The following is a 24627-nucleotide window of genomic DNA, read 5'->3' on the forward strand; positions in this document are numbered from 1 at the left end:
AACCCAGTAACATTAAACATCAGACTGAAGTAAATGAGATTACGTTGTTTCACTAATATATGGATTCTTTGTTAAAATTCTGGAAAGAATCCAAAATCTTAACCTGTTACTCTTCCTACTGGCATTAACAGACTGCTGACCAGCAAGCTCAGTATGATTGCTTCCAGATGCTAGAGAAGGGGCCTGCGCAGGGTGGGGGAAGGCCTCCTCCCAGCTGCACCACGAACTCCTCTGACCCCCCAAGACAACAGCCTGCATACCACATATCCCAATGGATTTTTCTAACAAACTTTGTAGGGACTTGTAAAAACTTAGATACCATTTTCTTTTAAATCAGATAAATAGTCCCCAGAGCTACAGTGTTTCCAAAACATTAACAATTTTCTCTCTGGCATTAATACTGAATTACAATAGGTGTTCCATTAGCTTTCTGAAATATTAATTTGATTTTCCATATTTAACAGTTATTAAATTTCCTGCTAAATGAGTAATAAAATGTATTTACTTACTGCAAAAGAATTTGACTCCACATGATGACTGCCTAAATCGATTTAGATCATTGAAGAGGTCTACTTTGACGACAACATTGATTTCCCCACGGATACCTATAATATCAAGAGGAAAAAATTAAGTTTCTACCTTAAGCAAATAAAGTACAATTAAATAGTCAAGGAAATAAATTCTAATTAATGATTTTAAAATAATGTATCAATCATAATCATAATGCTGACTTTGTTTCCTAATTGTTTTTGTTCACAGGAGTTTATTACATTTTCTGAAGGACATGTATGCATTAGAGAATGAATAAATTTTCATTTTTACCACAAGTCTCCACTTATTTGAACCAAGACTAACTGGAAAGGAGTCCCCTTTAAATTGATGATGTTGATATCATCTGCTGAGCATTGATAATGTTTTAAATGCTTTACACATAGTATATCACAGTGCTCACACCAACCCAGTAAGGTAACTTCTATAGTACTGTCACTCCCATGTTACAGTGGAAAACATTAAAGTTTAATAAAAGTTAAATAATCTGCAAAATGTCAATAGTTAGTAAGTGGTGGAACTAGGATTAAAAGTCAGATCTTCAGGATCCCATAGTAAATGCTCTTCACAACTATTACAAGAATCTGATTAAACACAAAAGCAGTTTTGTTCTTTTCAATATGATAAATTAAAAGGAGCTAAAACTCCAAGAAGAGTTTTTCAGGACATGATCTAATATATACAAATGACTTAGTCCCTTAGTCTAAACATTTACTAAATTATTTTCAATTGACTGTCCTGACTTCATGTCAAACTCATACTTGTGGAGGAAGGCCCTATAAGGAAACTGACTTGCTCATTTATTCACTGAAATAATTAAAGATTATGTTCCTAACAAAGGGCCCATAAACATACTAAACCAACTATAAACAATATTAAATATAAAATGCTTGAAAAATTCATTCATTCACACAGCTATTGCCTTTAATCCAAGCTCAGGTTAATTCTTTAGTGACTTGCTTTATTAGAAATATAATTTTTGAATGTAATATTGTATATCAATGATACTTTAATAAAAAATATATCATTTTTGACTGGATTTTATTTCCTGATTACACGGTAATACATATGCATTGTAGGAAATAAAGAAAAATGAAAAGAGGACAAAAAGAAAAGTAAGGTTGTAGTCCAGAAATAAAACTATCCAAGGATAAACATGTTATCAAGTACTGTCAATTTATGCAATATCACATACATGCAATGATTTTATTTCTAAACCAATACAGAATCATCCTATAATAATGTTTTATAATCTGAATTTTGCAATGCATAATATACTACACATTTCATTATGCCACTGCATTCTGAAAACATAGTTTTTGCTCTGGCTGTGTAGTTCATTGTCTTACATATGCTTTAATTTATATAAGTAAATTCTGTTTTCCAATTTATTTTACCATTTTAAACATTAGTAAATAAAAAAATTGTCCTATCACAATAGACATTCTTTTACATAAACCTCAGTGAAATCTTATTTTCTTATAATAACCACTACTAATGGAATTTCCAAGTCAAAAATATAAGATAGGCAGAAAGATATGAGACTGTAGAGAGAAAGCATCTGCCAGTTCCTTCTGGGTCTCTGTCATCCTGAAGAGATGGCATATCTTTAGGCTAACAGTTCTCACATTTTTTTGATCACAGAATGCCTTTATAATCTTAAAATTCTGGGGGAACCGCAAAGTGTTTTTGTTTATGTTGGTCATTATCAATATTTACTATATTATACACAAAAACTAAGAATTTAAAATATTTACTTATTAAAGTAATAATAAATCCATTTATATTAACATAAAAAACATTTTCATAACTCTATTTTGGGAGAAAAATGTAGTGCTAAGAGTGGCACTCTGGTTACATTTTTGCAAATTTCTATTTGGCCTAAGTTAATTTGATTTGATTTTCATTTCTGCTCTGAAATCAATGTGCAATAACATGCATTATAAAACTTCAAGAAAACTCCACTGTACACTTGTAAGAAAATGAGAGTGAAAATAGTAAATGACATAATATACATAAGAATTATGCTGAAAATGATTCTAATCTCACCTCCAGAACGTGTGAAAGTAGCTCAAGTATCCCTAGGATAATCTCCCAAGACTGCACTTTGAGAACCCTGCTTCAGGCAACAAAAAGCCTTTGAAGAATTTGTAAGCAGGAAAATACCAATAGTATCCACTTGAAAATATGTTCTAGAAGCAGAGTTATCAACATTAAGTGATTTTTTAAAATAACGCATCTACTTTGCTGTACAAATTCAGCAGGAATTTCATTATGTTCAGGAAAGTAACAATTCTACCAACAATGTTTTACTACTGCATGCCTACTAAAAAGACATATTTTAAAGATGCACATTTTAAAACCACCAAATGCAGCACAAAATCTTTAAGGATAAATTTAAAAGACTACATTTTCTTAAAATAAACTACTTACCATGTATGGTGTCATAAATTGGAAACCATCCCGAAATGACTGTGGCGGCTTCACTGTAGAGTAAAGGATCGATATCAATGTACACTTTACCAATAGCGTCATTTGCGCTGTAGGTATCATGGTCAAGAACTGTGATTTGTAGAGGTTCATCTTGTAAATCTTCATCATCCACCTAAAAGCATACCTTAAAATTAAAATCTTTTACTTTTAAAATCTTCATTACCACAAATGTATGTATATGTATGCCAAACGTAAAAGATTATTAATTTCTGAAAAAAAATCTTACAAATTTCTCTCTACAATTACCACATAAAAGGTTTTAATTCTTTTTTCTACACGTTATCCTGTGTTTTACTACTGTACCTATGATATCCAGCAAAAATGATTAAGGACTATTAGAAGCTCTAGGCAAAATAGTAAATTCACTAAATTTTAAGGAAAATGGCTAGTAACTTTCGTTACTAAAGTTCACTGATATTATCAAAATCCTGTATTTCAGAAAAGTACAAATACATTTAAAAAAAAATTTTTTTTAAGTATGATTGATATACACTCTTATGAAGGTTTCACATGAAAAAACAATGTGGTTACTACAGTTATATTTACTACCCATATTATCAAGTCCCCCCCATACCCCAATGCAGACACTGTCCATCAGTGCAGCAAGATGCCAGAGATCCACTATGTCCCTTCTCTGTGATACACTGTCCTCCCTGTGATCCCCCCACCACGTGTACTAAACATAATACCCTTCAGTCCCCTTCTCCCTCCCTCCCCACCCACCCTCCCACTCTCCTCCTCTTTGGTAACCACTAGTTCATTCTTGGAGTCTCTGGGTCTGCTGCCATTTTGTTCCTTCAGTTTTGCTTCGTTATACTCCACAAATGAGGGAAATTATTTGGCATTTGTCTTTCTCCGCCTGGCTTATTTCACTGAGCATAATGTCCTCCAGCCAAATATATTATTTTTAAAGTTACCTACGTTTAGCACTTTATAGCTTTAAAAATTACCAGTATTATAAATCAATAAAATGAAATACTCATTTTCTTAAATATGAATGTCACAGTATTATGAAAACTAAAACATAAAGCCCACCTCCTCCTACTGTTCCAATAACAATGTAACTGACCAAGACCATTTGTTTTTAACCATTTCTAGGTTATGTGAAAAGGAAAAAGCCATCAAAATGAAGCTATGTAAGCACCTAAATGTTTTCTAAGGTAATGAAGATACACTTTGTAATTTTAATTCCATCTGAAACTGTGTAAGCAAGATGATCTAATTACTTTCTCTGACTCAAATATTTCACATTTTTACCTTAATAATATAGTTAAAAATGGCACAATAGTTAATACATGTGCAACAATAGATTTTTCAAAATACATAATGTAATTTTGGAAGAAGCTAAAAAAAAAAAATCTGTGCTTATACACCATGTACACAAAAGAAAATAAGAAGGGAATAAAAATACTTCCTGACAAAAAAAAAGATTAACACAAAAGAACAAAGTTGGAGGACTACCACTTCCTGCTTTCAAAACTTATCACAAAGTTACACTAATCAAAAAATTATGGTAATTGCATAAGAACAGATACGTAAGGCCAATGGAATAGAAGTCCAGAAATTAATCTATACATCTACATCCAACTGACTTTTGGCAAAGGGGCCAAGACCATTCAGTGGGGTAAGAACACTCTCTTCAATAAATGGCACTGAAACAACTGGATTTCCACATGGAAAAGAATAAAGTTGGACCTGTATTCACACCATTACAAATATTAACTCAAAATGTATGACATAAATGTTAGGAGCTAAAAACATAAAACTCAGGAAAAAAAAAAACAGACCTCAGATTTGACAACAGATTCACTCATTTGACACTAAATACATCTCTCATTGGACACTGTAGTTTGGTGTACAAAGATCTGTTTAGCTCCTTGTTTTCAGTTCTTTGGGTATGCAACAAAAGAAAAACAGATAAATTGGTGTTGACTAAAATAAAAAAAATAGTAAAAGTGCATAGTCAGAGAAGACAAGTAGTGACTCTACAGGATCTTACTATTCTGATAGACAGTAACTGTAATGGGGTATGTGGTGGGGACTTGATAATAGGGGGAATGTAGTACCACAATGTTGCTCATGTGAAACCTGAACATAAGATTGTACATCAATGATACCTTAATAAAAAAAAATAAAAAATAAGTTGTGCATAGTGAAAAGACAACTTACTGAACACAAAAAAATATTTGCAAATCATATATCTGATAAGAGTTTACTATTCAGCACATAAAAAGAACTTCAACAAAAGATAAACCACCCAACTTAAAAATGGGCAAAGGACTTAAATGGACAATCTTCCAAAGACACACAAATGGCCAATAAGCACATGAAAAGATGTTGCTCAACATTACTACTCATTAGGGAAATGCAAATCAAAAGCAATGAGACACCACCTCACATCTACCTTCTTTGTATTAAGCTAGTCACCAGTCCTGTGAGGCATACCTCTATAATGTCATCTCTAAATATCTTCTTTGGGGTTAAAATATGAGGCAACACTTCAAAGTAAAAGAAACGCAAATGGTCCTTAGCCATAAGAAATCATATGTAATATGATGTGTATTAAAAATTCATATTAAAATTATATTGCAAATATCACTTCAGACTTACAAGGATGACTATGATTTTTGGAAGAAAAATGAAAAATATCAAGTCTTGACAAGAATGTGGAAAAATGGAAACTCTCATACATGCTACTGGTAATGTAAAATTGTACAGCCACTGTAGAAAGCAGTTTGGCAGTTCTTCAAACAGCTAAAGACAGAATTTACCACATGAACCACCAATTCCACTTCTGGGTACAAACCCGGAGAACTGAAAACAAGGAGTCAAACAGATCTTTGTACACCAGGACAACCCCAAAAGGCAGAACTCCCAAGTGTCCATCAATAGCTCCATGGGTAAAGAATGTATAACAGATACATACATACATACATACATACATACATACAATAGAATATTATTCAGCCATAAGAAGGAGTGGATTTCTGATACACCCTCCAACATGGATGAGCCTTGAAAACGTTATGCTGTGTGAAAAAAGCAAGACACAAAAAGACAAATATCCTATGATTCCACTTTTATGAAATATCAAATTCAAAGAGACAGAAAGGAGATTAGAGGTGGCCAGGGGCTGGGGTGAAGGGGTAACAGGGATTTATTGCTGAATGAGTAGCATATCTGTTTGGAATGATGGAAGAATTCTGAAATGGTGATGATGGTTACACAAGTCTGTGAATGTAATTAATGCTACTGAATTGTTTTCAAATATGGTTAAATGGCAATATTCATATTTTTTACCATAATTTAAAAAAATTTTTAATCTATACATGGATTTTAACATATACCCAAATCACTTAAAAACAAAAGAAACTTACTCTAGTGATAAACATATAATATCTTTGAGGGATTCTTTTTTTATGTTTCCATATTCATATACTGTATATTTTCTTAACTGTAAAAATTTTTTTAAAACTCAATATTCTTAGTTAAGCAGAAAAAAATATATTTTTATGGTTTAGGAAAGCTACTACACCTGTAATAAAAGGTACTCCTAGCATTCCTGGGTAAAAATAGTCACTTCAAATAACAGTCAAAAATGCTGACATTTAAAAACTTACCTCAAATTTAAACCATTCCGAGTTCCACTGAGGGTTCAGGGACTTGAGATACACATCTGTTTTAAAGGTGGTATTACCAAATTTTACCTAAAACAAGTAAGAAACAATCAAATATTTAAAATGTGAATAAAAGTAAATTTTAATGTCAGCCAAGCAATGGGCCTATGAAACAAAAGGAAGGGAAGTATAGACGGGTCCAGCTAAGCTTACAGCCCACACTTGGAACAAAGGCTTAACTCTGCTCTGCCTGGCCAGCTCTGCAAGGAAATCAGAAACATAGACAATTATGTCGGTACAGAGGGAGGAGCCAGCATAGGCATCATGAAACATGAGTTCAGACAAAAAAGGAGTCTTGATGGCAGAAGACAGGCAAAAACTAAAATCAGAAGGTTAAAAAGGCCAGCTGACCATCCTCTTGACATCTCAGAAAGGGAATCCAGAACTACTGCCCATTATTATAAAAACTTAGTCATATACCTTTGCATTTTCTAACTTGCCCACGTTTGTTATTTTTTTAAGTCCTATCTCTGTACACATCATGTTCAGCAATGAACTAGTAATACTACAGGTTTTATGTCCCTATATGCAAGGACAATGAAAGGGGTTGGATGGGAAGACTATCTTATTTCACAGCCAGTCTTGGCAGGCACTGTACAATCACAGAGAATCAAAAGTAAGTAAATAAGAAGGAAATGAAGAAGGCAGAAAGCAGGCTAAATCTCTGGTACTTGCTTCCAACAAAGTGTGGACATTGTGAAACCTCAGACTGGACTTGAGACATGGTCAGGAAGCTTAAGAACAGAACAGCTAGGCAACTAGTTTGTAGACTACCTCACCTTTCCTAAATTTGATCTCTTCAAACTCTTCTGTAATTCTGTTGGTTAGCACAGCACCATTAACCACCCTTCCTAACCTCAAAATTCACTAAAGCTTATCCCCATTATGACAACACCCAGCATACAGAGTTTTGCACATTATGGATACTTAGGAAACGCTAGTTCAGTCACATAATAAATGAAACCTCCTTTCCTTTGATATGGCAATACTGGCCGGTACTGTTGTTCAATCAGTCCAGGAAATTTTCTAAAAGCAAAATATCTAAACTGTAATTATTTTTATCTTCTCTATATTTTTCTAATTATTTTATCATTTCACTGAATTATCAGGCATGGTATCAACCATCTGGTACCGAGGCAGTTTGGTTAGAGGGGAGAAAGTCTTAAAAAAAATTAAATAAAAATAACTTCCTGTATGGTAAAACACAGTAAGCCAAAGATAAATAAGATACTGAGAAAGAGCATTTGTCAGATGTGTCACAAAGAGCTACTTTCCTCAGTTTCTAATGTGCTGATATAAAGCAAAAAGAGCAACAACCCAACAGAAAAATAGGACAAGGACATGAGTAGACAATTCAAAGAAATGGAAATATGGGTGTTTTTTAAATATATCCAAAGATGATTAACCTCATTCATACTGTCAGAAATGCAAACTAAACCAACATTTTTATCTACCAGGTTGGCAAAAAGTTTGATAACACAGTACTGTGAGGTACTCTCATACTTGCTTGGTGGGAGTGTAAATTAGGACAGTCTCTAAGGAGTGCTGTTTGACAATAGATATCAGAGTTTTAAATGCCGATACCCGTCAAGTTCTTACAGTGGAGTGCAAAGATGTATAAAGTGGCATTATAGTAGCAAAAGGTTGGAAACAACCTAGATGTCCATCAATTTGGTAAAGGTTGGATGAAGTACAGTAAAGCCAAAGAATGCAGTGCTAAATAGATGAAGCAGTTCTTTCTGCACTGGTACAGAGCAGGATCCAAGATAAATTTTTCTGCTGTGGAACAAACAGTGTGAATGGCAAAATGTTATAAGACATACATGTCTATGTTGCACAGATTTATGTCTACAAGGATATACAAGAAATGTTAACATTGGCCACTAGAAAAAACAGAATAGGTTGGTGAAAACAAACACAATAAGGAAGGCTGACTCATTTTGTACCTTTTGAATTTTGAACCATGCATATAATACCTATTTTTAAAATGTCTTATTTTAAAATTCAAAAACACCAAAAATTTAAATTTAAATGGCAGTAACTTTATTTCAAATAAAATCACAGAATTCTTGGTCAACTTCCAGGAACTTACCCTAAAGAAGCACTTTCACGTAAGGCCCCCTCCCAAAAAATACACAAAAACCTAGTCGTTCAAAAGGAAAGTTACTAAATCACATGCATTCTTACTAAAGAATGGAGTTGATTACATGTACTGTCATGTGAAGATGCCAATGAAACAACAGCTGAGAAAAAGTAGAATATATAAAGTGCATAATATACATTAGTTTTAAAAATATAATATGCAAAAGTTGTTTTTTTTTTTGAAAGGAAGAGCAGGAGAGTAAATGAACACATGCCAAAGAACTGACAGCAATTATCACTGAAGAAGGGACTGACAGGCTATAGGAAATACAGTATATATAGTACGGTGATGAAGGAAGAAGTGAGGGGCTTCCATGGTTGACTTTAGAGTTATTTGAGTCTTCTGTAACAGAAGCTAGTCATGTACTACTTCTATCATTTTTTTTTAATCACCAACTTTTAAGACATGAAACTTAATGAAAGGGGGAAAAAAAACCTGGGAAGAACAGAAGTTATTGCTCAGTACTAATTTGTGTTTCATTACATTTCAATATTCAAACCAGCAAGGAAATTCTTATTGCTTTATTTACCTACAGACTGCTTTATCTTAAGTACAATGTTGTGAGGACTTAAAAAACCATTCAAAAACTTTCAAAAGCCAAATGTACTTATGGGTTTGGGCTCAACTGCCACAAACAGCCTATCATTTGTTACATTAGAGTTCAGATCCTGCTTCAGTTTTGACTGACTATATACCGCACTGCCATACTGTGCCTTTTATTGTTTTTTTGGCCCATCCCAGATATATTAAAGATCCGACAATCCTCTAGCCACACTGAACAAATAAACAAGATTTTAGAAAAAGAAAAAGGCTAGGGAGTATATTGTGCCACTGTGGTAATTCCTCTTCTGCTAAAGAAGAACCACAGTTCGTTTCGTCTTACTTAATTCAAAGGAGATTTTATTACTCAGCAATTAAATGAATGCCTTACAACTTTGTTAAAGAACATCAGGGATTTTAATGAGATTCTCTAGTAAAGTAAAAGCATTCTCTTCCCCCACTCATTAGCTAAATTACCTTGAGAAAGTTATTTAACCTATTATTTAAGGCTGCTTCCTCCTCTGAAAAGGGGGGTTGCCGCCAGTATTACATGAGATAATGCATGTAGAAAAAATATCTGGTACATCATTAAATATTAATTTTTCTTGTCTCCAAAGGCTCCTAGGTAAACACAAATTATAATGTAGTCTGCCAAACAGTGTGTAACATGCACATTCATATTGGGATATATTTCCATTAATACTTCCCTTGTACAGAACACCATGCTATTCGTCCTGGAGATTCCTGACAAGAATAATCATCTTTAAATATTACTTGGTTTTCACCAGCTTCCTAAACTCCTCACATCATATACAGTAGACATTTCCTCAACCAATGCAATTACTACTTCATCAGTTAATCAAGTAATTTGGTTAAATCAGAGAATCATTAAAAACAATAAACAGTAAACATTTTAACATGAAATACATAAATAATTCATTCCTCTATCTTTGAATGTAAGACTAAGGCCTCTTCTTTAAGTAAGGATTCACTGTTGAGAGTTCTGCATCACCTTTTTTGCATAAATTACACCTATAGTATATAATCTGTGATGTCCAGGGTGGTACTTTTTATGTGGTGGTGGCACTTAACATTGCTTGCAAAAAAATATGGACAAAGAATCTTAGGTATTTTTATAATATTTTCTCCATCTAATTCAAGGGTAATATATAATGGTATTAGATATACATACATCTTTACATATCATTGTTAATATCAATTTCACACTCCACCAGTTGATACAGGTTTAAATAAATCACAGTAATAGAGTTGTATTAACAGGTCCAGGAATAAACATAACTGCCTTGTGGTAAATATATCAGACAACTAATGAGAGAAGCAGGCATACAGGCACACTGGACAATAATATAACAATATGGGGTATTCCAGAATATGCTTATGGAAGGAATGAATGTAGAGCACTGGACTCTGTGATGACTACGTTAATGGAAACTGGTTAAGAGAATTTCTGAAAAGACTTCTCCCCTCATTTTTGGACTACTCAGTAAGTAATCTATATCTCACCAACCTAGCCAAATTTTACTCCCCACTTCTATTTAACAAGAATCCTCCCTCCAATTACATAATGCTCTTTCCCTCTTTTGCTTTTACCAAGTTTTTCCTATTCATCTTTAAAATACTCCTTTCCCTCTCTGCCAACGGAAATTTTACCAACCTTCAAGCCTAACACAAAGATTGCCCATGACCAGCCTAGGCTTTATCACCTCCTTTCCCTAAGAGCTTATATAGTACTTACAGTCTCTCACAATTTATCCCTTTATTATTGTAATCCTTCATTATCCCCTTTTTCCTGAATTAATCTTTCCCTTTTGCTGGATTATTCCTATTAGAACACAAATATATTCTAATATCTTCTAACATTTTTTAAAGTACTAAAAGCTACATACTACCCAAATGCCACACTATTTCACCTCTCCCCTTCATAACTATATTCTTGAAATAACTGTCTATTCATGCCATTCCTACTTCCTCACCTCCTGTACTTTAACCTTCTTCAATTCACTACAATATTGGCTTCCATCCTTAACACTCCTCTGTCAAACCAATAATAACTTCATGTTGTCCAAGCCAGTGATTTTTCCATCCTCTTACTTGACCTCTCAGTGCCATTTGACAGTTGACAGCTTCCTCTTTCTAGAAATTTCCTCTCTTTTGCCTTCTGAGACATTGCTTTACACACACACACACACACTCCCTGAGCAGCTGGTTCCTTCTCATCTAGCAGATCTTTGACTGACACTTTCTCAGACATCTCCCGATTACCCAAGCTAAAGCAGATGTTCCCTGTTACTCTCTTTTTATTGCTTTCTTTCATAGTATGCACCACAATTATGTGTTAATTAAGTCTTTACTTTTTAAAGCCTGTCTCATCTCTCCTACCAAAATACAAACTCCATAAAATAGGAAGCAAGTCTATTTTGTTCACCATGTGTATGAATCAGCTCCACAGTGACTAGTAGTGGATCTGGCAAAAAGCACTTAATAACTATTTGCTGAAAGAAGGAATTAATGAATCATCCTTGAATCCAAAGCCTTCCTCACCAGCAAAAACATTTGTTATCCAAGCTTGACAATTTTACCTAAGAAATATCCCTCAAGTCTTTCTTCTCTAATCTATTCCCAGAGCCATTCTCAACGTACACAGACTGCCTGAGCACCTTCTTAACTGATCTCCCTGCCTTATTTCACATCTATCCAGTCCACCACCATTAAAGAAACAACCTCCTACAAACATGATCTTATTTCATTTCTGCTTAAAAAGCTTTCCTGGCTGACGCCTTGCTTACAGAATAAAGGAAAAATTCTTTAGTATAAAAAGTGAGGTTTGGCTCCAACCTACCTGCCCAGCCTCATCCCCCACAACCTCCACTACCCACATGTTCCCTTCTACTTCAGACACGTTCCAAACTAAGACGGTTCCTGAACATATCATGTATCCCATTCTGTGCACTTGATGTTCCCTCTGCCAGGTAAAATCCTGGGTGTCCTTCAAGGTTCCGCTCAAATGGCACTTTCTTAGGAAGACTTCCTAGTACTTAGGCAGAACTAAGTTTCCATATTCTACAGCAATACTCACTATATTTCTTGTCTGAAGAGGCAGTATTAGCAGTGTTGAAGAAAACAGACCACAAGGCTATGGAGATTTACGAGGTTAAGTAACCTTAGGCAAATTACAGTTCCTAGGCCTCAGTTACCTCAACTGTTATGTGGAATGATAACAATACAATAGCAGGACTGTCATAAGGACTAAGAATTAAAAAGTACTGAGTACAGACCTAGTAACAATGAGAATGAATAAATGTTAGCTATTGGTTGTTAACCTAACCTGTGTGGGGCAGTCTCTTAGCTACTGGGAAGCAGAGACTACGCTTTGGTAACGCTGCATCCCCATGACCTAGCATCTGGCCCAAGGACACATTCAGTAACTTTCTCAAATGAAAGTAAAGTTGGGATTAAGAATCACCACGGCGGAGAGAAAGACAAGTGCCAAATGATTTCACTCATTTGTGGAGTATAACAACAAAGCAAAACTGAAGGAACCAAACAGCAGCGGAGTCACAGACTCCCAAAAGAGACTAGCGGTTACCAAAGGGAAGGGGATGGGGAGAAACGGAGAAGGGGATTAAGGGGCATTATGATTAGCAATCACAATATAGGTGGGTCACAGGGAAGGCAGTACAGCACGGAGAATACACGTAGTGACTCCATAGCATCTCACTACACTGATGGGCAGCGACTGCAATGGGGGGTGGGAGGGACTTGATACTATGGGTGAATGTAATAACCACAATGTTGCCCACGTGGAACCTTTATAAGATTGTAGACATGATACCTTAATAAAAAATCACCATGGCAATGTCAGGGGATGGTTGGGGTGGGGGGGGACTGCAGTTATTAGGTTAGAAAAACTTTAGGGAACATAAAGAATATCTTACATTGAGATGAAATCAGGCTCTATATTATCATTAATCAACTCCAAACATTAAGAGCCCAAATGATTATTGTTCTAATGATCTGGTTCATGATGTCAATTTTTATTAGAATTTTTACTTGGCTCCTTTCAGACTCTGGGTTATTACTTTCCGGGCCCTAGGCCTCTGCTAATTTGCATGAGTTTTGGACTAATCATAGATTTAAAAAGCAATTTTGCAATTTAAATCCATGACACCTAATTGGCTTCCTACCTCAAGGCACTAAATTAGCCTACAACAGCTCATCGGACCTACCAGTCTAAACAAGAACGGAAGTGTTAACAGTTGTGTTTTAGAGCTTACACTGATGATTCAGAAAACGGTATGCTGAAGCGTGGATCTGCGCGCCTCGTAGGTCTCCAAGTGGCCATAACGGGCTGACCCACACTCTCAAACGCCCTCTCCATCACCCTGGCGTGAGAGCCACCCCTCCGCCAAAAAAGAGCGGACGTGTGTGCGCGCGTTTCGGCGCGAGTGTGACTGTGTGTGCGTGCGTGTGTTTCGGCGGCCGCGCCTGGGGATCTCCCGACTGGCAGGTGGCCTGTAGGAGCCCCGACACCAGGGTCACGCCAGCATGCAGAGCCGCACCCGCCTCCCCGCGCGGCGGAGGGCGCCCATCACCGGGGCTGCAGTCGCGGCAGTGAGCCCTCCCCGGAGAGCTGGGCGAGCACGGCCACAGCAGGGCGGTGGGAAGGCTGGGGGCTGTCGGGCCGGGACGAGGCGGGATCCGGCACGGGCCTCGGCGCTCCCTGTGCTGTGAGGGGCAGGACTCTGCACCAACCTCCACGAAGGCATCAGTCAGGTCACTGGCTCGGTCCATCACTGGCAAGTGGCGCCCGGCCACGATTTTCACCTTCAGCTTCCCAGGCATCGTCTCGGCCTCGGCCTCTCCCGGCGCTCCTGCAGAAACAAACAAGCGAGCCTGCGCCGAGCGCCAGCCGGGCGGGGGCGGGGCGGGAGCGCGCGGGGAGCGGCGCGCGCCGGTGGGGGCGCGCGGGGTAACTGACGACGGAGGGCGCGCGCGGGCGCGGGTCGGCGCTCACGCCCGGCGGAGACGGGGCGCGGTTGTCCCGCGGGCCCCGAGGCCTCATTCCGGAGAGGCAGCCGGGGGAGGGACCCCGGGGGCCCCGCTGGGTTCCTCCATCCCAGTCCCGCAGGCCTGGCTGGAGAGGCGAAAGCCAGTCAGCATCCCGTTGAGCCTCCGCCGCCGCTACATGTGTTCCTTCTCCCCCCAAAATGGCGGCTCTCTGGGCCGGGAGGAAGCATCGACCATTCGGCGCTCTCGGCCCACCTCGCCGGGGAGAGATTAACTGCGCGGAATGAAGCGGGGCCGGCGGGGCGGGACGGACTTCGAGGAAGCGGGCGGGCAGGGAAGTGGGTGGAGCCCTGCATCATCCACCGGGCCGGCCCCCTGCCCAGTGCGGGTGCCCAGCTGCGAGCGCCGAGCCCGGCCCGCGGTGACGGAGGTCGCCTTCAACGGCCCGGTGGGGGTGCGTAAAAACAGTTGAGCTGGTTTTACCCGGAAGGGGTGCACGGTTTTATATGAAACAGAATGAGGAATTTTAGGGACATCTCGAGTAGTCGAATAAGTATTCAGTAGTAACATTTTTATTCAGTCATATCCACTTTTACTGTGAATTAGGTTTAGATGTTACTGTAGGTCTTGTGGGGGATAAAAAACACTTGGAAACCCAAAGCCGCTGCTTGAAGGAGTTTCCCCTGTGCTCTTAGATGGTCTCAGCGTGCTTATTAAGTATCTTAAAGCATATATACACGTATACATATGCATACATATATATACACATACATACTTATATATACATATAGATATGCAAAAAATGAAGCATAGTATGTAGGCTTAGGCCACCAGAACAAGCTTAGAGAAATTGAGGCTATATATACATAAATATATGCACACACGTACATGTATATATACACACACATAGATAGAGAGATAGATGCAAAAAAGAGGCATAATATGTAGGCTTAGGCCCTCAGAACATTATTAGGGAAATTGAGGCACCTGCACAGGATGTAACTCAAATCACTCCCAAATATCAAAAACAGCATTGACAATAATAATACATGCCATATCCAACACCAAAATCACCATTAACAGTTCCAGTAGAAATATTATACCACTGGATTCATTAGGAATGGAGAATTCCCAAATAAAGATTATTTTCTTAGCTGAAAGAACTTTTTAACTTGGAATATACTGAGCAGGCTGAATTTAGTGCTCTAGCAATGGTGACCCAGAATTAGCTTTTCAAGGCAAAAATTCCTTCTTCAGATGAAATACTCTTCACATAAGGGAGAAGTTGAACGCTTCCAAAGAGAAAAGAAAATGACCTCTTCAAAATAAAAATCTAAAAGATAGTAAATCACTGACTGTTTGGACTAGAGACACCTTTGTCCTTTTGAACTCTGGCAGAAGGGTAGAGTCCCAGAACTCCCATGCAAATTTCCTTAGGTGCATACCTGCTTTTTGTGGAACCTAACTCTACCATTAAAATGCCCTTCCCAAACTCTAAAGGTCAGCTACACTATGTGATCAGTTAATTCTGATGTCTTGTGTTTTGTTTTGGTGGTAGAGTTGACACAGATTTTTGCTGAAATCAAAGTATTACCATACTACCAGTTCAAAAAAAAAATCTGAAACATGAAGAAAAAACATTAGAAAACTGATACTGGCAACAATCTTAATGGAAAGTATTATATTGTATTACAAGATGTGGTAATGTAAAAAAAATTTGCAAATTGCACAGTTAGAGGTTAGCAATCTCAGCCTCCTAATTAAGCAGCCTGTAAGGTTCTTACACATACCTGTTGCCTTAGGCTTCATCAATGGGAGATTATAATTAAAATACTTCCTGAAGACTTTTTTAAATAGAATTAAGCCTGACTTCAGTTTGTTTTCTAATTAATGTACTAGTTTTTTTTAATTAATGCTGAGAATAATGCTGACTTTCCTGACTAATCTATCATGATCTGGTTCCTGATTACCTTCTTTAGTTTCATACCTTGTCATTCTTTTTTTTGCATTTTAGATCCTACAATAATAACGAGCTAACATGTATTGAGCATTTTCTATGTTAGAAATGCTGCTGAATTCAGTACTTCACAGCTTTTAAGCCTCCCTAAAATCCTATGCAATAGGGATGATCAGTCTTCATTTTATGAAGGAGGAGTTGAGGCTTTGCAAAGGTATGATTGATGATTACCCAAAGACATGGAGCCTCTAATGTTGGAGGCAGCAATTATTATCTTAGCAATGTGATTCCAAAAATCCATGCTCTCTAAAAGTTACATGTAGTTTTCTGATTAAACTATGCATTTCTCTGTGCAGTGAATGCCTTTCTTATAGCATCCTAGAAGACACTTAAAAATTCATAGCTCAGTTTAAATGTTACTTCTAATGTCTTTCCTGATCTTCTTCCTAATAAACACAGTCACCACTCCCACTGCTGTGCTACCACTGAATATAATGCATCTATTGTTGCACTTTCCAGACACATAATTATTTTATTTATCTGTCTCTCTCTCTCCCCCCAGTTAAACTTTGAACATCTCAAGAGGAAGGACTGTTTTCTACTCATCTCTAAATTCTCAGTTTCTTACCCTGTGCCCTTCATTTGATCAACATAAATGCTTGTGGAATTAAATTTGAGTAACACCTCATATACATTTACAACTTTTCTCTCTCTTTTCTGGCTTCCTAAAATGTTCCTTTTAATCTCTCTCCATCCCTTCAAGGTTAAACTTCTCTAGCATTATCTATATTTGGTAGCTTCTCACCTCACAGGCACTCCCCAGACTATTTCTGTCTGGCTTTAGCCACCACACTCTAACAAAACAGTTTTCACCAAGGCCATCGATAGCCTTTGACTGCTAAATATAGTGGACAGTTTGCATTTCACGTGACTCTCAATAGCGTTTGACGCTCTTGAGCATTCTCTCCTAGAAGTAGTCTTCCTCTTGGTATTCCAGATGCCATGCTTCTCCTAACCTATTCTGCTGTATACATTTCCCTTCTCAGCTGCTCGCCATCCTTAACAACGTTGTGGTTTCCTCAGAGTTTAGTTCTTGACCCTCTTCTCTTCTAACTTTACTCTTTCCCTAGGTGATCTCATTCATGCTTATAATTTCAATTTCTGTCTGTTTAGATAAGGATTATGGCATTTTTATCTTTAGCCTGTAACTCTTCTGGGATCCAGACCTACACACACAACTGTCTAGTTCCTATTTCCACTTGGAGTATCGAAGTGACTTTAAAGTCAGCATATCCAAAACTGAACGTATTTTCTATACTACTCCTACAATTACAATAGCAATTACAGCAACAATAAAAAAAAGACCTGTCCTCTACTATGTTCTTCATCTCAAACACTAGCAACACCAGTTACCTAGTCAAGTGCTTGAGCCAGAAACTTGCTGGTCTGAAGGTGGAGAAAAGTGGCAGCTTGAACTCAGTTCAGTTACTTTGATTTACTTCTAAGCAGCCTATCAGCTGAGCAAAGGGTAAAACTGAGCTAAATGGACTGCTAGGTAGGTTCATCTTCCCATTGGTTCTTTTGTATCTCATAAAGATGTGTCTAATGTACAGTGGGCATAAGGGCGGCATTAAATAAAATGTTCTCCAGAATGGAAGATTATTGAAGTGGAACACATCACTTTGTATAAGTATCTATCAGTGTACTTAGTGAGCCATGTCACCCAGGTGTAATGGGCAAATTATAGGCCTTGACTTCCTTATTGTGCCAAGACAAACTCCCTTTATGGGTTGTCTATACTGCAAAGACTAGAGGTTTTCTGTTTATGTCTACTTAAGGCCTTTCTAGGAAACTCTAGCCACAGTTGACAATTATCTTTGGTTCTTTCTCTTCCTAACCCTTAATGCCCTGTCACTCACAAAGTGCTATTGTTTATAACTCCTAAAGATCTCTCAAATCCATCTACTCTCCATTTATCCCAGGAAGACTGAAATCCCCACTTCCACACTTGCTGTCCTCCAATCCATTCACCACAAAGCAGTCAAAGTGATTTTTTAGATAGCAAGTATATTTGTATCACTGTAGTTTTAGGGGAATTTTTTTCCCCCAAAGATCAGGGGATACTCCCTTATTCTTGTCAGACTCTTTTCTTTATAAGAAAGTAGGAATGTACAGAAATTCAAGAATGGGATATCAGTTAGAAGTGACTTTTTAATTTAATTTAATTTATTTCCTTTTTGAGTTTGTTTAAAATTAAACTGTGGCACCTCTACCTTATGTTAACATATCATCAAGTGCTAGATTATTCCATTTTAACTGAGTTATTGTTCAAATGAACTGTTCAATTTCAAACTGAAGTAGGTCCCAATTCACTTCAGTTCATGGGACCCAAGTTATATGCCTGACCCTTAAAAAATTTTGCTACTATATTTCCTCTTATGGATGACATTTTTCTTTTGCCAATTAGGTGGCACTAATGGAGTTCTTATAATCCTATAGGCTGTTATTTTCACAGAGACACTAACTGAACTTAATTCAATTAATTACATTGATGCATAATTTTCCAATCCCTTTTTTTAACTTCCAATCATTTCCAATTGTTAGAGGAGTGGTTCAATAATGTATAGATGTGTCTTGGAAAGCAAAGTTGTATGTATGTTTACTAAATTTATCATGAGCAATATTCAGCTCCCAAGCTGAACTCACTGTGGACAAGGATTACTCAAAGGTGGAGTGCTAACAAGTGGGGCACTTACTAATTACTGCAGTTGATAAGCAAAACAAAAGTGAGTTAAATCTACCCCAGTACCACCCACTGTGATATGATACCTTTCCTGTCTGTTCTAGATTGCTGACTAAGAGGTTTCTAGACCTGCTGTAGATTGTGTTACTTCTCATAGGAGGGAGTAGTTTCACAAATTACAGGTACCATCCATGTAGACAGCTACTGCAATTCTGATGAAGTGAAGTAGAAATTTTAGCAATATTTATGGGAACCATATTGGAATACAAAATGTCAATCATATGTCTTTTAATACTAAAGATGTTGGGTTTGAGTAATCCTCCAAGCATAAATTCAGCTACAAGCCCTGGGACCTTAGCCACTACTATTCCCCTGGGTGGCTTAGAGACCCAGATAGCTAATCTATGTCTTGCCTCTCTCCCATTTGTACAAAGAAAGTGACACATTACCAGCCCCAGCTAAGGGAGGTTTGCTCAAACATCCTTTGATACATGCTACTCTTCAGTCTCTGTCTATTACTATTAAGATAAAAACCAAATTTCTAATCTAGACTATAAGACGATGTGATCTGTCCCCTTCCAACTTTACTTGCTTACTTTTCATGACTCGGCACTGACCTATTCCATCTACATTGGCCTCCTCTCAATAAACATCGTGTTCCATTTCTTAAATTGATATTGGGATAACTGAATAGCTGTATGGAAAAAGGAAATACTGAATGTGTTGTTTACATCATAATACTTGGAACTTGTATCATAGGCAAAGGATTATTATCCCTGATATATAAAGAGCTTTCTAAAAGAGCTAAAATTCTTTTGAAAAATGGACAAGAAATATAAGCAAATGATTCACAGAGAAAGAAAGTGAAATGACCATACACCATATAAAAAGATGTCCTTGATAAGAAAGTTATAAATTAATACCATAATGAGTTATCATTTCTTGCATATCAGAAAGCTAAAAATCCAAAAATTTGACAACATACTCTGTTGGCAAGCCTGTGGGGAAATAGGTACTATCATACATTGCATGTGGGAGTGCAAAATTATATAACCAATTTTAGGAGAATTTGGCAATATTTAGCACAATTACATATGGATTTGTGTTTGACCCTATAATATAACTTCAAGGAACCTATCCCCAAGAAACACTGATAAAAACACAAAAGTTGAGTGCACAGGCTATTAATGGCAGCGCTCTTTGTAATAGCAAAAGACTGGGAACAACACATATGCCCATCATAAAAAGATTGGTTGAGTAAACTATGTTATTTTGCATATTTAAATAATATGGAACTGTAAAATAAATGAAAATATCTATGTGGCATAATCACTAGGATATACCTATTAAGCATTAAAGAGAAGCATGTTTAGGGGAAAAAAGCAAGTATCTTTTATCTAAGAAAGGGAAAGGATAATAATACAGAGACATGTATTTATATATATTATTTTTTAATAAGGGATAAAAGAAAACTAATAAAAATGTTTACCTCTAGGGAGATAGAGAAGAAAGGGTAGATGAAATAGGAGTAAAGCTGAACTTTTCTTCAGAAAGGTACCTGGTTTTGCAGCATAGATTTTGGAAACATTATTTTACATAATTATAAAACAAAAATTTTTAATTGAAAATGAAATAAACCTCATTAGGTGAAGAGATGGCAAATTAACCATGAGTGCCTATACAACATAGGAATGTATCTGTTGTATCAGGAGAAACCTCTAGTTTTCCACCTGCCCACAGAAGTGGACAAACCCCCATCCTCCCTCCTAGACTCCTTTACTCCTCATACAAAACACTTCACTTACGGTCACCAAATGTGTGGAGGTTTTTCCCCACAGCAAGCAACTCTCTGCAACACCTGTGGGGTACCCTACAATTCAGTTCAATTCAATTCTGATGCTATCTACCTGAGACAGCATTAAATCCCACTGGTTAAGGGCTTAGTCCCACAAGGCTGCACCCTCCCCATTTCACAACTCCTAGGTCCCCAGGTTACCTACTATTCTCTCCTACTTGACTGTAAATAAGAGGTTCCATGACCACCTCCCCCTTGGATTCATTTATTTGCTAGAGTGACTCACAGAACTCAGGGAAACACTTATTTACATCTACCAGGTATTTTTTAATTAAGATATTATCGACATACACTCTTATGTATGTCATGAAGGTTTCACATGAAAAAACAATGTGGTTACTACATTCATCCATATTATCGAGTCACCCCCTATACCCCATTGCACTCACTGTCCGTCAGTGCATCTACCAGGTATTTTGAGGATATGATAAAGGATGCAGATGAACAGCCAGATGAAGCACAGAAGTTTCTGTCTCTGTGGAGCTGGCTGACTCATCTTCCAGGTATGTGGATGTGTTCAACCTGGAAGCTCTTTGACCCCATACTATTGGGATTTTCGTGGAGGCTTCACCGTGTAGACATGATTGATCATTAACTCCATTTTTCAACTCTCTCCCTTCTCAAGAGAATGGGAATCAGGACTGAAAATTCCAGGTCTCTAATCATGGCTTAGTCTTTCCACTGACCAGACTTCATCCAGGAGCCATCTAAGAGCCTACCCAGAATTGTCTCTTCAGAAGAAAAGGCACACCTGTCACCCTGGAAATTCAGGAGTTGTGTCAAGAACTAGGGCCAAAGACCAAACAGTAGAACAAAAGATGCTCCTGGTGCTCTTACTACTTAGGAAATTCAAGGATTTTAGGAGCTCTGTGCCAGAAAGAGGAACAAAGACCAAATATGAATTTTTTATTAAAATCATAATATCACATCTATCCATACCTACTAGGAAATATTCTAAGGACAAAAATAACTGCAAAGAAACTTAACCTGTCTTCTGTAATCAGATTGTTGGTAATAATATTGGTGGTCTTTATCTGGAAACATATACACACATATACATATATTATCAGAACACATCAAATTGAATAGTTTTTTTTCAATTTTAACACGTGTTTGTAAAAAAATCCTAAGTCCATAATTAATTAACAACAGAAATTTTAGAAAAAACTTTATTGAACCTTATGGAGAATGCTAGGATACCAACACATTATTCTGAAAGCAGAAACTAAATAAAGAGAATGAATGAATCACTTATCTTGCCTTTTCTGGAAAAACAGTGCCTCAGGATAACACAAGGGAATAATCAATGAGAGAAAGTTTCTCTGTTGAGGAATAGTTCAGTTAATAAATGAAGAAGGAATGCTAAAATTAAACTACCAATCTGTCAAGATATGGAAGCAACCTAAGTGTCCATCAGTAGATGAATGGATAAAGAAGATGTGGTACATATACACAATGGAATACTATTCAGCCATAAGAAAGAAACAAATCCTACCATTTGCAACAACATGGATGGAGCTGGAGAACATTATGCTCAGTGAAATAAGTCAGGCAGAGAAAGACAAGTGCCAAATGATTTCCCTCATTTGTGGAGTATAACAACAAAGCAACACTGAAGGAACAAAATAACAGCAGACTCAGAGACTCCAAGAAGGGACTAGTGGTCACCGAAGGGGAGGGGTGTGGAAGGGCGGGTGGGGAGGGAGGAAGAAGGGGATTGAGGAGTATTATGTTTAGTACACATGGTGTGGGGGATCACAGGAAGAACAGTGTAGCACAGAGAAGGCACGTAGTGGATCTGTGACATCTTGCTGCATTGATGGACAGTGACTGCGTTGGGGTATGGGTGGGGACTTGATAATATGGGTAAATGTAGTAACCACATTGTTTTTTCATGTGAAACCTTCATAAGAGTGTATGTCAATAATACCTTAATAGAAAAATTTTTTAAATAAACAAATTACCAATCTGTCACCCTTATAAAACCCTGGATTCAAGCAATGGTGGCCAATGGCTGCTGACGTCATGAAAGGAGAGACAGTTAGGTTTATATGTCTCGTGATCTGATGTAATAGGATGTATATAGCACCTATGAAGTATTCTGCCCTCACCGCATAAAAAAAAAAATTGAACCTGAATCTGATAACTCTACACCTAATTACCAGTTTTATAGAAAATACAGGAGACAAACATGTTAAATAACATCACAGAGATGCAATCAGGAAAATCCAAAGTAAGGACAATTCTCTAGAACAAATTAGTCAGCTTCTTAAATATATTGGAAGAAGAAGAAAAAAAGAGGTGGTGAAATGTTATACATTTTGAAAGATTTAAGACAGGATTCAAACAAATATAGTTACGAATCCTAAGTGGAATCTTATGTTAACAAACTAATTAAGAAACAATTTCTGAGACAATTAAGAAATTTAAATTTTGACTGGGTATTTGATAATCTTTATTAAAGTTTCTTAAGCGTAATAATGGTATTATAGATACTTTAACTCTGTATTTCAGAGATACATAGAATAATAGTTCCCTTTTAAAATTCATCTACCATAAGGCATTTTACTTCCCGCGTCCTAAATGCTCATGGCATGTGGGTTGAAATCTGAAAGATGCATAGGAGTCAGTTTCAACCCAAATGTTGCTTCCTCAAATAAACCTTCCCTGAATCCCCAGACTAAGTTTCTCTTGTTATATAGTGTCAGAAGTACCTCAGCTTATCCTTTGTGATGCTAAAATCATTGTAACCAATTAATTATGCAAACACTTGTTTAATGTGTTCAACCCTAAGAGTATATAAATCCCATGAAATCAGGCACTGCCCATTTCTGCCTCATAATTGCATCTCTGGCCCATTATGCCCAGTAGGTATTTTTACTGAATGAATAAAATGTCACAACCTTAGGGTAAGAAGAGCCTCTGATGGACTCCCAGCTCCACGGCAATGCCAAGGACTAGCAAGGAGACAACATCCCTGGACTCAGATCTTGACTCTGTCATTTACTAACTGCGTGAGACTGGGGAAATTACTTACCCCTTCCTGTAAAATAAAAGATTGTTGGGAGAATGAAGATAATGCACATAAGTTTCTAGTACACAGAAGTATCCAATAATTGTTAGCTGTTGTTTAGTTATTCATTCAGCAAACATTTTTTAAGTGGCACAAACTGTTCAGGGAACTGGAGATTTAATGGTGAGTGAAAAGGTGATATCCCTGCCCTCAGGGAATACATTTTAGTAAAGGAGAAATTAGTAAGCAAGTAAATGTCTACTGTAACTGGGCAAATATATATATTACAAAGAATGATAAGGAGGCACTATTTAAAATAGAATAACTTGAAAATAACTCTCTGAGGTGATATCTGAGAAAAGGGAGTGAGCAATGCAAAAATATAGGGGGAAAGGGGAAGAAAAGAAATTACCTTCTCCATAATAATCTACTGTGATTGTGTGTTGATTTATTTCCTTAGAGTTCTGTCAATGTTTTTGCTTTATATATCTTGAGGCTGTTATTCTGAGCATGTAGAAATAAAATTGTGATATCTTCCTGACAAACTGAACAACATTATGAAGTGACCTGCTAGTAATTTATATTAATATAGTTTATATTAATGTCGAGAGACCAGCTTTCTTTTTGGT

At 37.1% G+C, this 24627-nt stretch overlaps 1 protein-coding gene across 27 annotated transcripts in view; it reads right to left on the bottom strand.

Moving 5' to 3' along the window:
• Positions 1-14603, bottom strand: part of C2CD5 (C2 calcium dependent domain containing 5) — a 94977-nt gene extending 80374 nt beyond the window's left edge. For 10 of the 27 annotated variants that reach the window (XM_036889328.2, XM_036889319.2, XM_036889321.2 and 7 more), the window contains exons 1-4: positions 14176-14600; positions 6663-6749; positions 2983-3154; positions 510-605 (exon numbers count right to left, since the gene is read on the bottom strand). In XM_036889328.2, the coding sequence (XP_036745223.1) occupies positions 510-605; positions 2983-3154; positions 6663-6749; positions 14176-14265 (445 nt within the window). In that variant the 5' untranslated portion in view covers positions 14266-14600. Of the gene's footprint in view, positions 1-509; positions 606-2982; positions 3155-6662; positions 6750-14175 lie in introns of all 27 variants that reach the window. The other 17 variants (XM_036889345.2, XM_036889343.2, XM_036889336.2 and 14 more) reach the window with 4 other exon arrangements.
• Between the last annotated feature and the right edge of the window lie 10024 nt (positions 14604-24627).

The sequence above is a fragment of the Manis pentadactyla genome, chromosome 14 (assembly GCF_030020395.1).
Source record: "Manis pentadactyla isolate mManPen7 chromosome 14, mManPen7.hap1, whole genome shotgun sequence".
NCBI lineage: Eukaryota > Metazoa > Chordata > Mammalia > Pholidota > Manidae > Manis > Manis pentadactyla.